Source organism: Mytilus galloprovincialis, chromosome 13 (assembly GCF_965363235.1).
Source record: "Mytilus galloprovincialis chromosome 13, xbMytGall1.hap1.1, whole genome shotgun sequence".
Taxonomy (NCBI): Eukaryota; Metazoa; Mollusca; class Bivalvia; order Mytilida; family Mytilidae; genus Mytilus; species Mytilus galloprovincialis.
In genome coordinates this window covers 58,341,818-58,358,921 of record NC_134850.1, presented here as the reverse complement: position 1 = coordinate 58,358,921, position 17,104 = coordinate 58,341,818, and the positions used below count along the sequence as shown (strand labels likewise).

Sequence of the window (17,104 nt, the reverse complement as noted above, 5' to 3'; positions counted from 1 at the left end):
AAAAAAAGACCAAAACTCAAAAACTTAACTATAACCACTGAACCATGAAAATGAGGTCAAGGTCAGATGACACCTGCCAGTTGGACATGTACACCTTACAGTCCTTCCATACACCGAATATACTAGACCTATTGCTTATAGTATCTGGACTTGACCACCAAAACTTAACCTTGTTCACTGATCCATGAAATGAGGTGGAGGTCAAGTGAAAACTGTCTGAGGGGCATAAGGACCTTGCAAGGTATGCACATACCAAATATAGTTATCCTACTACTTATAATAAGAGAGAACTAAACATTACAAAAAATTTTAACTTTTTTTTCAAGTAGTCACTGAACCATGAAAATGAGTTCAAGGACATTGGACATGTGACTCACGGAATCTTCGTATCATGAGGCCTCCATATACAAAGTATGAAGCATCCAGGTCTTCTACCTTCTAAAATATAAAGCTTTTAAGAAGTTAGCTAACACCGCCGCCGCCAGATCACTATCCCTATGTTGAGCTTTCTGCAACTAAGTCGCAGGCTCAACAATAATATATGAGATATCTTATAAACATTGGAAGATATTTTATAAACTATATAAGATATCTTCTATATTATTTCAGATATCTTATAAAAACAGATTATATAAGATATCTCATTTATTATATCAGATATCTTATATATTATATAAGATATTTTATATAGTTCAAAAGATATCTTATATAAGTTTATAAGATATCTTATATAGTTTATCAGATATTTTATATACTTTATAAGATATCTCATAAATCATATAAGATATCTTATATAAAAAATATTAATAAGATATTTCATATACTTTATAAGATATCTTATAAACTTTGGAAGATATCTTATAAATTATATAAGATATCTTATATAAAAAATATTAATAAGATATTTCATATATACTTTAGAAGACATCTTATAAACTTATATATAATATATAATATATAAGATATCTTATATAATATATCTTATAAAAATGAAATCATATGAGATATCTTATATATCAAAGGAGATATCTTGAAATTTGAAGAGTGCACATGCTGAAATGTCGCCTCTGCTTTACTGATAATTTATTTAATGTTGAAAGTCTTAAAGATAAAATGGTTTATTGAAAGCATTACAATTACTTAACATTTTTAAAGCTCTACATATGATAATGAGGTCAAGGTCAGATAGATCATGTCAGACAGAAATATACACCTTACAATTTTTTTTACACCAAATATAGTTTACCTATTGTGTATGCTATCGAAAAACAAACCATAACACAAAAAATAGACATTGACCAATAAACCATAACTAGAGGCTCTAAAGAGCCTGTGTCGCTCACCTTGGTCCATGTGCATATTAAACAAAGATGGATTCTTAACAAAATTGTGATTTGGTAATGGTAATGTGTTTATAGATCTTACTTAATTGAACATGTTTGTTGCTTACAATTATTTCTATCTATAACCAACTTGGCCCAATAGTTTCACAGGAAAATATTTGTAAAAATTAACCAAAATTTACAATTTTATGAAAATTGTTAAAAATTGACTATAAAGGGCAATTACTCCTTAAGGTGACTTCTTAACATTTTTGTCATGTTGACTTGTTTGTAGGTCTTCCTTTGCTGTATATCAATGCTGTTTACAGTTTATCTGTATCTATAATAATATTCAAGATAATAACCAAGAACGGCTAAATTTCCTTAAAATTACCAATTCAGTGGCAGCCACCCAACAACAGGATGACCGATTCATCTGAAAATTTCAGGGAAGATAGATCATAAATAACCTGATCAGTAATTTTACTCGCGTCAGATTGGCTCTAAATGCTTTGGTTATAGAGATATGGGCCAAAAACTGCATTTAACCGTATGTCCTATTTTTAGCCATGTCAGCCATTTTGGTTCGCAGGCAGGGTCATAGGACACATTTTTAATACTAGATATCCTAACAATGATTGTGGACAGTTTGATTAAATTTGTCTCAGTAGTTTCAGAGAGGAAGATTTTTGTAAAAGGTAACAAAAATTTACAAAATATAGTTAAAAATTTACTATAAAGGGCAATTACTCCTTAAAGGGTCAACTGACCATTTTCATGTTGACTTATTTTTAGATCTTACTTTTCTGAACATTATTGCTGTTTACAGTTTATCTTTATCTATAATATTATTCAAGATAATAACCAAAATTTACTTAAAATTACCAAATCAGGGGCAGCAACCTAACAACCAGTTGTCTGATTCATCTGAAAATTTCAGGGCAGATAGATCACGACCTGATAAACAATTTAACCCCCATGTCAGATTTGCTCTAAATGTTTTGTTTTCAGAGATATAAGCCAAAATCTACATTTTACCCCTATGTTCTATATTTAGCCATGGTGGCCATCTTGGTTGGTTGACCTGGTCACGGAACACATTTTTTAAACTAAATACCCCAATGATGGTTGTGGCCAAGTTTGATTTAATTTGGCCTGGTAGTTTCACAGGAGAAGATTTTTGATGAGAAAAGCTCACTTGGTCCTTCGGGCCAGGTGAGCTAAAAATGAGATTGAGGTCAGAGGATACCTGCCAGGCAGACATTTACACCTTACAATAATAATTCCATTCATCGAATATAGTTGCACTTTTGCTTATTATACTTGTTAAGAATGTAACCGTTCATGAGTAAATGCAAGGACAACATTTGGCAGCCAACCGACGTACATCCCCCATTCAATAACAGATATTTTCTTCAAAAATCCTGTTAAAAATTGAGAAAGAAATGGACTGTGGTAAAAAAAACAACAACCCTGCCAAAGAGTTGAAAACAGCCCAAGGCAACCAATGGGTCTTCAGGTGGTCAGATACACAAGTTAAACAATTTGATAATGTTCACTTAACCACTTTATTTGGTGTTCAATCTCATCATGCCAAGCACTTAAATGACAATATTCTTCTTTAAAATATCTAATCAATTTATATGTATGACCCCATTATAAATATAGATCATTGTTTATTTATAATTCAATTCAGAATATTGTAAATGCACTTAGGAAACATAACGCATTACAATAAAAATGTTGTTATAAATTAAAATTTCTCCTTTATATTCTATAATATATAGTCTTCACTATTCTTTAAGTCATAAATGATCAATAACAGATTTCTTTTATGATTAAAAGGTGAGCAGTAAGGAGTTTAGCCTTCATTTAATATCATGTTCTATTTCACATGTTAAAAATATTCATAAATACATGATTAAAATTGTAGAGACATAAATTATCACAGATAAATGTAGCCGTATAAGACTTATATAGCAAATAATTATTTACACAAATTGTCAACAGAATAACTAAATAACAGAATAAAATTCATAGTTCATTACTATTTATTTGTCTTTTTACTTTTTTGTGTTTTTTCTCTGGCATTTGATAAGTCATATTTATGAGCATCTTTTTTAGCTGCTGATTCACGTTTTCGTACTGTCTTCATTACTCGTGATTGTAACTCTGCTCGGGTGAAAGGTCGTGCTTCATCTTCACTTGCATCACTTCCTTCGCTGTCATATTCATCACTGAAAAATAAATAAAACAATAATTAAAGATGGCTGAATTATTTAGTGTATGTATTGACAGATAAAGATATGTTAGTTTTTATCCACATCACCCCTCAATGATAGGGCAAATAGTTATATCCTCGCTGGGCTTCTAAAATGTTGTAAATTACAAATTTTTCAAGAAAAAAATTCTCACAAACAGGCTTTGAAACATTTGGCAAAATGCATGCTTCCAAAATGTCATATGTGAACTTGAACATTTTTGTAAATAGCAGTGAAATAAAAACGTTGACATTTCTGGATTATCCAAGAACTTAAATCATTTTCACAGAAATAAAGAAATGTACAATTATTTTTTTTTCCCAAAGCCATTCTACAACGATTTTTAAGTTTTCATAAAACATTTTGGAAGCAAACTTTACAAACAACTGACATTGGCAATTTTGTAATATGTCTTATTTCACACATTTTGATTGGTCGAACTGTATGCTATTTTGTAATACAAAAGATTTCCTCCCGCCCAGATCATTGGTGTCAAAAAGTATTTTTAGCCAAAAAAGTCATATACGACATTTTAGAAGCCCAGCGACGATATGTAAAGATATGTTAGTTGTATTTTATCCTAATCAATCCTCAATAGTAAATTGTTAGAAATAAATGCTTATATGTTTGGAAGAAATCTAGAGGTAGGTCCCTTTAATTGATAAAAATGTTCAGATAGTTAATTGTAATTTTCAAATTTTCCAAACTAATTAATAGAGTTTTTGGGTAAGAATATAAGATTTTGGGGTTGGTGTTTTGATTTATTGATAGTGTTTAACATACAAATCAGGGTAACAAATAGAAAATCTCATGATGATGAATTTTAGATGATGCAAGATTGATTGATTGTTGGTTGCTTAATGTCCAGTAGCAAATATTTCATTAAAATAAATGTGCAACATAGTTTTTGTGTCTGAACAAAGTCACATGATTAGATTGTTATTTACTTACCCGACTGATGGAGGAAGTATGGGTAATTGTTGTTGTGGTGCTGCAGGTCCTTCTCCTAGTAAACCAGGACCAGTCTTCTCAAATCTCGTCTGATCAGTATCCTAAAACAAATAGTAAGTCAGTAAAAATAATATCTTGGAAAAATTAATCATCAAATAAAATGAAGTAGTAAAACACAACTTAATCATACAAATTTATAGAAGTAGATCTATATTGCAAAAAAAGCAAGAAGATTAGTATCAAATATATAAAAAAAAAAAAAACTCCATATATTTTCATATATCTATTTCTTCATTTAAAAGTTGATTGTTCTAACCATCAATTTGATTAATTTATAAATTTCTGATTGCATATGATCCTTGATAATATTAGTAACAGTTGCACTGCAGTATGTAAAGTTTCATGCAGTGTTTATAACTTTAAAATGCTTTCAAGATACTAACATTACCAATCAATGACAACATATCATAGCTATGGTAAATGATATAACAACCCAACAATTTCAAATATATATAAATTGCTGTTCCATACCTTAGATCCAATGTAAGACTGTATTGCTAATAATTCATTTGTTCTTTGTTCAATGATTCCTAAGTATTGTATCATGTTGCTATCGGTAACCCCTGATGCTGCTCCTAACATGTCATCAATTGCTGATCTGTCACAGTTTATTTTATTAAATAGAGAGTCAATACCTGAAATAGATAAAAAAGATAATACCAGTAATTTTGTAAGCCGTCAGGTGAATAGGTGAATATTTCTGTAAAAGTGTTTTGGACATGGATTTTGTTGCTTGACAGGCAGTTCAGCTTACTAGCTAAAATGCAGCCTCAAATGACAACTTGAATTACAGCTGTTCCAAAATTACATACTGGTATTTGACTAAGAAAAGGCACTATAAAATACAATCTATAGATGGGTACCAAACTCTTTAATTTGTTTTATGAAATTATAAAATCATCTCAAAAGCTATAGGTAACTACCTGGTTTTCCAAGTGTCTTTTGTGTGTAAAATATATGTTGTAGTGGATTATGGAAGATATTCAATTGGAATATCACTCTCAATACATGGGTTCATTCCCTGTTACGTATTTTATTGTTGCTGAATACCATTCTTTCTATTTAAATTATCTTTCTATTTATATTGTTAAAAGGGTTTTGTGTATTTGGTATTTTATTCTCCACCACAAGTTTTGCTTTTTTTTATTTAAATACTTTATTACGTAATTAGTCATTAAAGTTTCCTAAAAAGGGGGAATAACTCATGTTTAACTAACCTGCTCTTAACTGATCAAGTATTTTAGATATTTCTTTATTCTTTTGTTCATACTCATCGGCTTCTTTAGAAGAGCTTGCTTGTTGTTCCTCAAGCTCCTTCAAGATTTTCTTTCTCTTATCTTCCAACTCAATTCCTGTTAGTTTGAATTTTTCAATTTCGTTTTCAATCTGAAAATAAATACAAGAAATTAATACTTATCTCACAGTTGTAGTCTTAAAATTTACCTTCCATGTATTTATGTATATAAAAAAAAGATGTGGTATGATTACCAATGAGAAAAAAGATTTTTCACTTTTCAGAGCAAGTTTATTGTGAACAGGTTGAAGCATTGGCCTTGAAAGGGAACTTACAATTTCTTTTATAAAACTTTTCAAGAGGAGTACAAATAATTGCCTTGTTAACCATAATAATAAACATGAAAAAAGAATGTGAAATCATTGGTAAAATTTCACCTCTTAAGTGCTCCTTTGAAATTATTACCCAGAATTCTTATAATATGAACTATACTATGATACAGAGAATTGAAAAACATGTAGAAACCAAAACAAACTTAAACTTACATCTTTGATTTCGTCATTTAATTTCTCAATCTCATTATTTTGTTCATTTACAAAGTTAAACAATGCAAAGTTGCGATCTTCAACTTCAATAAATCGATTAACCAACAGGTCAAGGTCTTCCTCTCCAGTCATTTCACGAATTCTCTCAAATGCCATTTCATATGTTTCAACAGAATCTTCTTGACTTTCTTTCTTTCTTTCTGCTTCCTGAGCCTCTGAAAAAGTAAGGGAAAAAAATTAAAGATTTACTCATAGTAAACATGTATATTGGTTCTTTTAATACTGGAAAAGCTGAAGGTGAACAAGATGTGTAAGATGTATTCCAATGTTTCTATACTCAAAAAAACCCACTAAAACCAATGAAAAAGAATTTGTCAAGTTGTAGCAAATTTATCAAGTTGTTGCAAATTGATTAAGATTTCCTTTAAAAATGACTAGAACACACCCGCGAAATCGCGGGCATTCAGAGCGTAGTTTAAAGTATGTAAAGTGTTGTTGGAAGAATTTGTGAAATATTGAATGACTGGAGAATTTCAGCAAAAGTATCATAAATCATAGGTTATTGGGAACAGGAAAATCTTTTTTTTAATCCCTCCTCCTTTATTTCCAAAATTCCCAATTTGTGGTTTTCTATCAATTTCAATATGAATATACATTTAGTATGTTATGAACATTTAAGTAAGGAGCCTGTACTTCAGTGGTTGCCGTTTGTTTATGTGTTACATATTTGTTTTTCGTTCATGTTTTGTACATATTTAAGGCCGCTAGTTTTCACGTTTGAATTGTTTTACATTGTCATTTCGGTGCCTTTTAAAGCTGAGTATGCGGTATGATCTTTGCTCGTTGTTGAAGGCCGTACGATGACCTATAGTTGTTAATTTCTGTGTCATTTTGGTCTCTTGTGGAGAGTTGTCAACGTGGCAATCATACCACATCTTTTTTTTTGTAATCAATGAATTTTGTAAAAGATTTAATGACTGGAGAATTTCAGAAAAGGTATCAAAAGTGCACATGAATAATTTTAGCGCTTATCTGTATATTATGAACATTCACTATATAAATAAAGTGTATTTACTTTCAATTCTAAGTTTTCTAATCGATCCATGGTGGTCATTGATATAGTATACAGACCCTCTCTATTTAATAAACTCTGTGACCAACGTGGATAGTAAACATGAAAATGATAGCAGATAGAATTCTGAAAATACACTTTATTCGTAGTATATGTATGTTCAAAGTATACAGAAAAACGCAAACCGGAAGTATACTCTGACTTAAAATTTGGTCCAATGACGGGACAATATCCGGATGCCCTTTTTCTCGTTTTTCTCCCAAAATAACTCAATCTGAATAATCATATGAATGGATGACAAATGCGACTATGCACTGTACCTATAGGACACAGAGGCGTGTTGATTAATTTATTTTGGAAAGAAGAGAAGCGACACCCAAAATGAAGTCTTCTCGTTTAATAGTATAGATATATCTGAGTTGGATATTTTTCTACTAGTAAGTAATTAAAATTTCATAGTATATATTGCGTAACACATGTGAAAACACAGGCAGTACTTTGAATTAATATTTTATATACTGTTCCTCTTACACGGGGTATAATTTGAAATATGATTTATCCAAATTGACATAATTAACAGATCATTTTTGTGTGTTTTTTTGTTTCACCTACCCTTTTTCTGTCTCCATGCAACCAGTTGTGGATCTTCCTGTCTCTCTTGACCTTTGATCCCCATGAATTCACGGAGGGCACGATCATGGTCAATAACACGTAACAATTCTTTCATTTCAGCTTGATGTTGCTGTAAGTCTTTGTCTGCCTTCTCTTTAAGTAAAATTATTTTGGCTTGGGCTTCATCTCTGTAAAGTAAAAATGTTATTTGATTAGTTAAATGGAAAAACAAACAAGAATGCAAAAATAGATTTTCACCAGTCAACCCATATAATAGTTTGATAACTTCTATGTCATGTGGTCTCTTGTGGAGAGTATCATAACACATCCTCTAATTTTTACTTATAGCTTCCTCAGGGATTTTAAAAACAATTATTTAGTAAGAAATACATTCATTTATAAACAGAATAATTGTATTGTGATTATTATACATATTTTTATATAAGATAAAAGAAACAAAATTATTCTTCCTACTCTTAGTTTATGTTGTTGGTTTTTTTTTTAATTCAAATTGAAATTGATAATATTAATGTCCTTTTAGTTTGTTTTAAGGCTATAAGATTATTCTAATTTTTTTTACAACTCACTCCCAAGTGATAAGAAGCCTACAAAATAATTTTATCATGAAGAATAACCATACCTTGCATCATATGCTTGAGTTGAGCTTTCAATTAATTCTCCTTTCTTCTTCTGAAGTTGTTGAAGTTCTTTCTCTAATTTCTTGTACAGGTTGTCAAATCTATTTCTCTCCACACGAAGACTTTCAATTTCGTCTCTCTGTTTTGCATTTTCAGACAACTGCTTACAAAATGCTTGTTTGGACTAGAAAAAAAGAAAATTCTGAATTATAAATTCGAAATAAGAATGATGTATGTGTAAGAAAATTCAAATAAATTAAACAACAAGGGGTCAAATATCTCAAGCAATTTACAAAATTCATGATAAGGTATATATAAAACTTAAAGAGTTGCCGAGACAGCCACTTAAATAAGTTTCCTTACAATGGGAATGACACCTTAAATAGTTGTGTTAATATATTAACACATGGACACAATTCTATAAATTAAATATCAAATACAAATCAAATCGGAGTTTAATATGACAAATGAAGGTACTGTGGCAAAAAACATTTCAGGTGCTCCAAATTCTTTTTTTTTTTAAATTAAATACATATATTAAGTATATTTTAAGTTAAATACATATATAAGTTATTTCCACCAACCTGATCAAGTCTATTTTCTAATGTCCTGACAGTTTTCTGCATCTGTACAGTGTGTTGAGAACTCATGTGAACACCTCCCATATTCTTATGTTGATCTTTTATCTTTTTCTCCCATTTTCTGATTTCAGCATCTAACTCTATATGCATTTTCTTTTCTTCATCGATATCAGTTTCATTCTCATCTGAAATAAATATTGTACATACATTGTAAATAAATAAAAAATTTCTCTCGGAATATTATATAATTAACAATGATCATGATGATTAAGGAATGACTGTAATATTTGTTCTGTCTATGAAGAAATAACATCAAAAAATGTGGTACACACTAAATTAGTGAATAACTCGCGTAGCAGGTTATTTTAAAGTGTGCACCACATTTTTTGTGTTATTTTGAAAAGACAGAAGAAATATTACATTTATTTCTTATTATTTAATTCTAAATTCCATTCTAAGCCGGAATAATCCATGAAAAAACGTTGATGACGTCACGGTCACATGACAAAATTATGTCTACGAGCTGATAAACAGAACAACGTCAGCCAATCAGAAGACCAGTTACATCCAAAATAAATTTATTTACCAATGTAACAAAAGTATATGAATTGACTGCATCTATTTATTATGTAGTTATAACTCTCTGTGACAAAAGTGTATTAAATGACAATGTTTAATGTTTCATTGTTGGTATTTATTCTAACCTACATGTATAACCTCTGCCAATGTGACAAGGTATATACTAACTGCTTTATTTTATCGAAGTTATTTTGATGCACCTTTTTTTTGTCCTTTAAAATAGCTCTGCCGATATAACAACAGTAAATGATTGATCTAACATTGCTTTGTTTTAGAAAGTTACATGTATTAATTTCTACTGACCTTTAACCTCAGCTAATGTGACGAGAGTATCTGTATTAACATCATCTTTATCCTGGTTACTCCTACTTTCAGCAAGACGTAACTCCTTCAGTAATTCTTGTTTTTCTGATTCTAGCTGACCAATTGAGGCTCTGCAATAAATTATGATATAATTAACCAACTGGATTAGCAACTCTAATAATCGTTAAAAAACATATTTGTCGAATGAATCTATTTTTTAGTCATCAACGTTTTTTCATGGTTTATTCTGGCTTGAAATGGAATTTAGAATTACATTTAATGTTAAAGATCTGCCAGCTGTTAACACAGAGTTACAATTATGAAGTTCATTAAATTGTTATTTAAAAATATGAATGATAGACAAAAAGTATAACTGTAACAATTACATTCATCAGATAATAAATAAATTTGGTGTAAATTACTGTCTTCTGATTGGTTAAAAGTATTAGTTTTATTTTCAATGTTGTCAATATTTATGGCGACATGCCCCCTCTGACGTTGTGCACATATCACGCTCATACGCCAACATGTGTGTACATTGTTATTGTTTATATATAAATAATATAAATTGTTCTTTGAGCCTTATTTTTGATAGAAATTTATTTATAAGGAATGGCAATAATTAATTTTGAATTTATTGAACCATAATTTTTGACTCTTCACATTTTACATAATCCGCTTCGAATCATTCAATTTGAAGAGTCAAAAATTAATTTTAAGGTTCAATAAATTCAAAATAAATAATAGCCATTCATTAACAATGTTAACATATCATTTATTTTACAAAATGTCAAAACGTTTTCTCAAAAAATTTTGGATTTCTTTTTTTGCTTCAAACAAAAAAAAATAAAATATTTAATTGACTTTTTAAAAATCTAACTTCCTTTTCTTACTTTTGTTTTCTTATTAGATTCTGTGATTCTTCCGTGTATGCTGCACGATCTCCCTCCATAATACGATACTGTCTTTGGAGTTTGACCAATTCTTGCTCCGCCATACCTTCCAGGTCGGCATCGCTAGTATCTGATCGAGCAGATCTTGGACGTGGCATAGTGATTGGCTCTCAAAACTGAAAAAAAAACAATCAGATTATTGTTGTGATAAATGTACAAAATGTATATACATGATATACAGTGTGTACATCTATATAGATGTAAATATATTAGGGTACAAGTCAAATCGGCACCTGGTTAAATCGGCATCTAATCAAATCGGCACCTATTTAAAGTCAATTCGGCATCCAATAATATTTGATATAATAAATATAAATAATTCTAAAAATCTATTAATTCATGATCTATTTTGGGGGTTGGATTTTAGCATGCATTAAAACGCATCAAGCAGTTAGAATACAAAAGTTTATTATTTAAAGTTTTCCCAACATTCTATGACTGACGTTTTGATAATTTTTCTTTTCAATTAATTAATAACATAGTTACTTCAAAAACTTCATAAGAAACAAAGAAGCCCTTACCCAAGCTGTTGTTTAACAATGAAACAATTAGAAGCAATAAAACGGAAAACTAAATGTATAAGTCCCTTTCAATAATTCAAACTTTCATGCGAAATAATTAACAATAAAGGTTTTTTTCAGGAAAGTTTAATCAGTATTAAACCAACAATCCTGCAAAATGTTCAACTGGTTAAAAAATGCATAAAAAATATCTCTTATATATAATTAAAAATACACATTTAGTTTATATGAGAGAAAAAAATATTTACATCAACCCCAAAAAAAATGTGAATAAAATTAAATGAATATCTCTGGACAACCTCTTCCTTAATTAACTCTTCTTGCATAAATACTGAAAAATTTCAGGACAACCCATTCCTTATTTTTACTGTTTTTGCTAAAAATGCTGTTAAAAATATATATGAAACAAATCTAACATGGGTGCCGAATTGACTATATCAAGTGCTGATTTAACCAGGTACCAATTTGACTAGGTGCCGATTTGACCAGGTGCCGATTTAACCAGGTGCCAATTTGACTTGATATTCAGATTTACACTTTTATCATTTTAAATGTGTACCTTCTCAATTAACAAGTTCGTTGGAGTGAACCCCCAAAAAATTATTAACTAACTGGATTTGAGTTATAATTGCACATTTTAAATAAAATCAGTGATACTAGCCCGAGACTTTTTAGCGTGGGGTCATCGCTTTACATGTAGTTGACTGTCCTAAGTGGAATCTTTTCAGGTGCTGCTTAGCTAAAGGGGTCCTGAGTTCGAGTCTGTAGAATCATGCTCTCTAATTACACATAAAATAAGGAGAATATATGTATCTAATTGTCCTCCATTACTAAACATCACTAACCAAGGGTTCCCTTAAAATTTTGATGTCCGAGTACAAAATTCTGATGCATCAATGGAAAAGTGATTGTAGTTCAAGCGGCTTAGATTTCAAAATAATACAGATAAGGTGTATTGGTGAGGATATGTATAAATTACTTTCATTTGTTTTCTGTTGTAACTTGCTAGTGATGAAGAAATACATTTACTATTATTTTTGCAAAAGCCTTTGTATGTAATTTTCAATATGATTATTTTTTATGAAGTATTATTTATATACACATTGTTCTGGTATAAATAAGGAAAGCAAAACAGTGTATTGCTTCTGAGATGCAGGTGCCCGTCGAACCGTGCCCGTCCATCTCGGCATCTGTCCGAAACGCACAAATTGTGTTTTAACCAGTTAATTTGACATTTCAATTTACAAACTAATTACTGTTTTCTTCTAAATCACTTTCTTAATAAGTTAATTGTGTGCACCTACCTGTATTGTGCTGAACAATCAGTAAACAACGTGTGAAAATATTTTGATGGTGGAAACAGGGTAACGTATCCAAGAGAAACAAACCAAACAGAGGCTTTATCAAGGGACATAATTCAGAAATTGAAATAGATTGCAACACAATCAAATACATATTCAAACATATATTCTTTTTCTGGAATAAAAATTCAAAGATAAGCACCGATTTTGAAGAAAAAAATATCATACATATGTTTTTTTCACAACATCAAGTAAAAACATTTAAAAAAATGTAAAAAGTTTTTATTTTGTTAGCCTGGTCCAAACAAAACAAGCATTTTTCACTAAATATAGATATGTATGATGAGATATAAATGATTAAATATTTATACATTTATTATTAACATTTTCAGATTTATCTATTTAAACAGATTTGATTCTCCATGTATTTCTTTTAAAATATTATAACTTTTTAAATACCCTATTCCGAAATCTATTTTTTTTTTTTATTATCAAAATGAGTACTTTTGAAATAAAGTGTCAGTGTGTATGTATCGTCGTGTCATATGTTTTCGTATGTCATATGACGGTTTTCGTATCATCCATATGTTGTGAACAAGTTGTAATGTTGTACAAATTATAATTTGTACAAAATGTTTGTTCAAGTTATCAGAGTATTATGAACCGCTTTACACACATGGAAGATGCAAGCAAACAGTATTTTGTTTCTCAAATGTCTGTCCTATTTCTACAACTACATGATATAGTCTAAGTCGTCTAAGACTGAGCATTGATATAAAAAATATTATTAGAACTTAAAAAGACTTTCTATGGATATGATTTGGTATATGGAGAAAAATACAACTAGAATTTAAACCATTTAGGTATCCTCATTTCCAGTTTTAGGACAATGAGAATGGCGCTAAATGTTAGGTTGAAGTATATAGATTTGAATTTTAGACATTTTACTGAAACATTTTAAAAGACAAACTTGTATCACCTGTTGCATGAAGGTAGGTGTCAAAAAAACTTATAACTTGTACAAAAACGCTGTACAAATTATAATGTGTACAAACTTACATCTTGTACACAACACATATAAGTTCATCGGTTTTGATTGCACAGCGTGTACTGATCCAATTTTTACTTCATATGACGCCGTTTTTTGACATACGAAAATTGCAAAATAATCTGAAACTGTGAAAAATCGTAGTGAGCCTGGACAAAAAAAATCTAAAAACATAAAAACGTTCGATAACACATGCTTTTGAAAATTTTTGAGTACACAAGTAAATGAAAACTCAACAGTGAAAACCGTAAACAGCGAAAATTGTTATTAGTACGAAAACACATCACACGAGGATATATTTGTGATTAGTTATTGCATTTTGGATGCATGTTTACCTATAGATGTCCATTACACAAACTCACAAGGATTTCTTTAAGCGGTGTCAAATATAAAAGGTACTCTTACATGCATATCTCATTACTAACGCAGCTGAAATGAAATAAATTAAACCAATAATTTAAATATTTACACTGGGACTATTATACTAGTATAATAACCCCAGATTTACATAAGCGCACTGTTACGCAAATAACAAATCAATCAAACCCTTCTTTGGATTTTACGTCGAGTTTTCGCGACTATATAAAAATTATGGAATGATTGGTTTTATGGTGTTGTCGACTATATGGAGAATACGGCTGACGGGCGGTGGTTATGATTTTAAGATCAGACTCTCGCTATGATTTGAAGCTAAATATAGCTTTTAGTTCTTTTGCAAATAGATTTAAGTCTGGCTTCTTTTTTCACTTCGGGTTGGATGTCGAACGGCACCGTATATCAAAGCATTATGTACAGCATCAAATACCTTACACACAGACGTCTATGACAAACTGATGTACCGTGTATATATATATATATATATATATATATATATATATATATATATATATATATATATACACGGTACATCAGTTTGTATATATATATATATATATATATATATATATATACACGGTACATCAGTTTGTCATAGACGTCTGTGTGTAAGGTCACAGACGTCTATGACAAACTGATGTACCGTGTATATATATATATATATATATATATATATATATATATATATATATATATATATATATATATATATATATATATATATATATATATATATATATATATATATATATATATATATATACACGGTACATCAGTTTGTCATAGACGTCTGTGTGTAAGGTATTTGATGCTGTACATAATGCTTTGATATACGGTGCCGTTCGACATCCAACCCGAAGTGAAAAAAGAAGCCAGACTTAAATCTATTTGCAAAAGAACTAAAAGCTATATTTAGCTTCAAATCATAGCGAGAGTCTGATCTTAAAATCATAACCACCGCCCGTCAGCCGTATTCTCCATATAGTCGACAACACCATAAAACCAATCATTCCATAATTTTTATATAGTCGCGAAAACTCGACGTAAAATCCAAAGAAGGGTTTGATTGATTTGTTTGAAATTTCACTTTATGAAAAACTTAAGGACTGGGAAAATGAAAAAAAAGATATAAGATTTGTAAAAGGTGCAACAAAACAGAGGTCCAATGCCCCAGCCATTACCTGTTCATATACCGACATCATATAACTGTGGATATACTGGTTCTACTTTCAACATTTAAATTACCAAGTTGTTCATTACAGTGCCGGGGCGTACAATGCATACCGGTATACTAATGTACCATATAAGGACAACTCTTGATACTCCAATTCTGATATATACAATGTTTCTGTTAAAACTAATGGTATTGACCTTTCAATTATCAAAAACACTTTTTAAATACTGCAAACATGTATGATCATCTCAGTTCGACGAAACCATTTATATCGGGGTAATATTAATTATCAGCGACGACCCATCATTTAAATATCAACGATTTGAGATTTTTAAAAATAAATAACCTGAAAGAAAAGAGACCATATAAATTGATTAGTGTGGTTATAAATTAGACCGTTAGTTTTCTCAATTGTTTCATATTTTCATGTCGGGCCATTTATAACCGACTATACGTAACAATGTAGGGGTTTCTCATTGTTGAAGGCCCGGCCGTACGCTTGGCTATAATTGCTTGAATCCACATTCGATCTTTGGTGGATGGTTGTCTCATTAGCAATCATACCACATCTCCTTATTTTTATATTATAATTATCTTATGTTAATAACCAACATCTGCTCGGCAAATTCATAAATAGATATTGAGTTATCTCTCTTTATTCATAAGGCGGACTGTCTCTTCCATTGAAAAACTCAGACAGCAGGTTGTGTCATGCATAAAATGGCTCTGTGTTTGGGAAGTATAGAATTTGAATTTAAATTTTGAACTTTATTAAGTAGAAAATGAACACATACAAGTAATGTAAGTGATTTTTTTTCATTAATTGTTACATATCTTAAAAATTAAACACATTTAAATGACATCATAAGGAGAACCATATTACCCTATTTCAAGAAAAAATAACAAAACAAGATTTACTTGTATTATATATAGTTGTAAATAAGGTTAAAATTCCGTGCTTAAATATTTTTTTTTCCCTTTTGACGAAGGTCGATCAGAAGAACTGAATAACAGGAACCCCTGCAAAATTTTAATAGGTCAATGGGGATTTTAAAGATAAATCATTGCGTTTTTCGGACTTCAAATGGTTCCCAAGTAGCATGTTAAAATTATGAAACTCTCGTAATCTCCTTTTACTAATAGTCAAACTTAGGAAGTTGATAAATTAAACAGAGTCTTCTTATGATACTTGCATGAGTTTTAACAATTCTGCATACATCATAATAAGGATTGGTATAATAAAATTTTGATATACAAATCTTTGATTAATATAATAATAATATTTCTTTAATTAGGGCTATACAGTTATTTAGCAGTTGTAGACAACTTGTTCATACACCAAAATGAAAACAAAACATCGTCATTGGTTGAATTTCCATTATTTGGAACGTTGTTATTCAATCACAACGTTTTGGTGCACGTTTTCGAAAATGCTGCAGCACATGATACATTTTGAATTCTGAGAGTGCCAATTGTCACCATTACAATTTAAATAACGTTATATTATGTTCTGAATGCGAACCAACAAAAACCGGGAGACTTATTATATTTATTTTGTAAATGAACAATACATT

At 30.1% G+C, this 17,104-nt stretch overlaps 1 protein-coding gene across 1 annotated transcript; it reads right to left on the bottom strand.

The window, feature by feature from the left end:
* Positions 1–2,866: 2,866 nt before the first annotated feature.
* Positions 2,867–13,032, bottom strand: LOC143057055 (outer dynein arm-docking complex subunit 1-like). The gene is made up of 11 exons (XM_076230284.1): positions 12,937–13,032; positions 11,052–11,227; positions 10,159–10,289; positions 9,280–9,461; positions 8,698–8,879; positions 8,058–8,245; positions 6,374–6,588; positions 5,812–5,980; positions 5,066–5,229; positions 4,535–4,635; positions 2,867–3,559 (listed from the first exon to the last, which is right to left on the bottom strand). Exons 2-11 carry the CDS (start codon positions 11,207–11,209, stop codon positions 3,370–3,372), a joined length of 1,680 nt encoding a protein of 559 aa, XP_076086399.1. The 5' UTR covers positions 11,210–11,227; positions 12,937–13,032; the 3' UTR covers positions 2,867–3,369.
* Between the last annotated feature and the right edge of the window lie 4,072 nt (positions 13,033–17,104).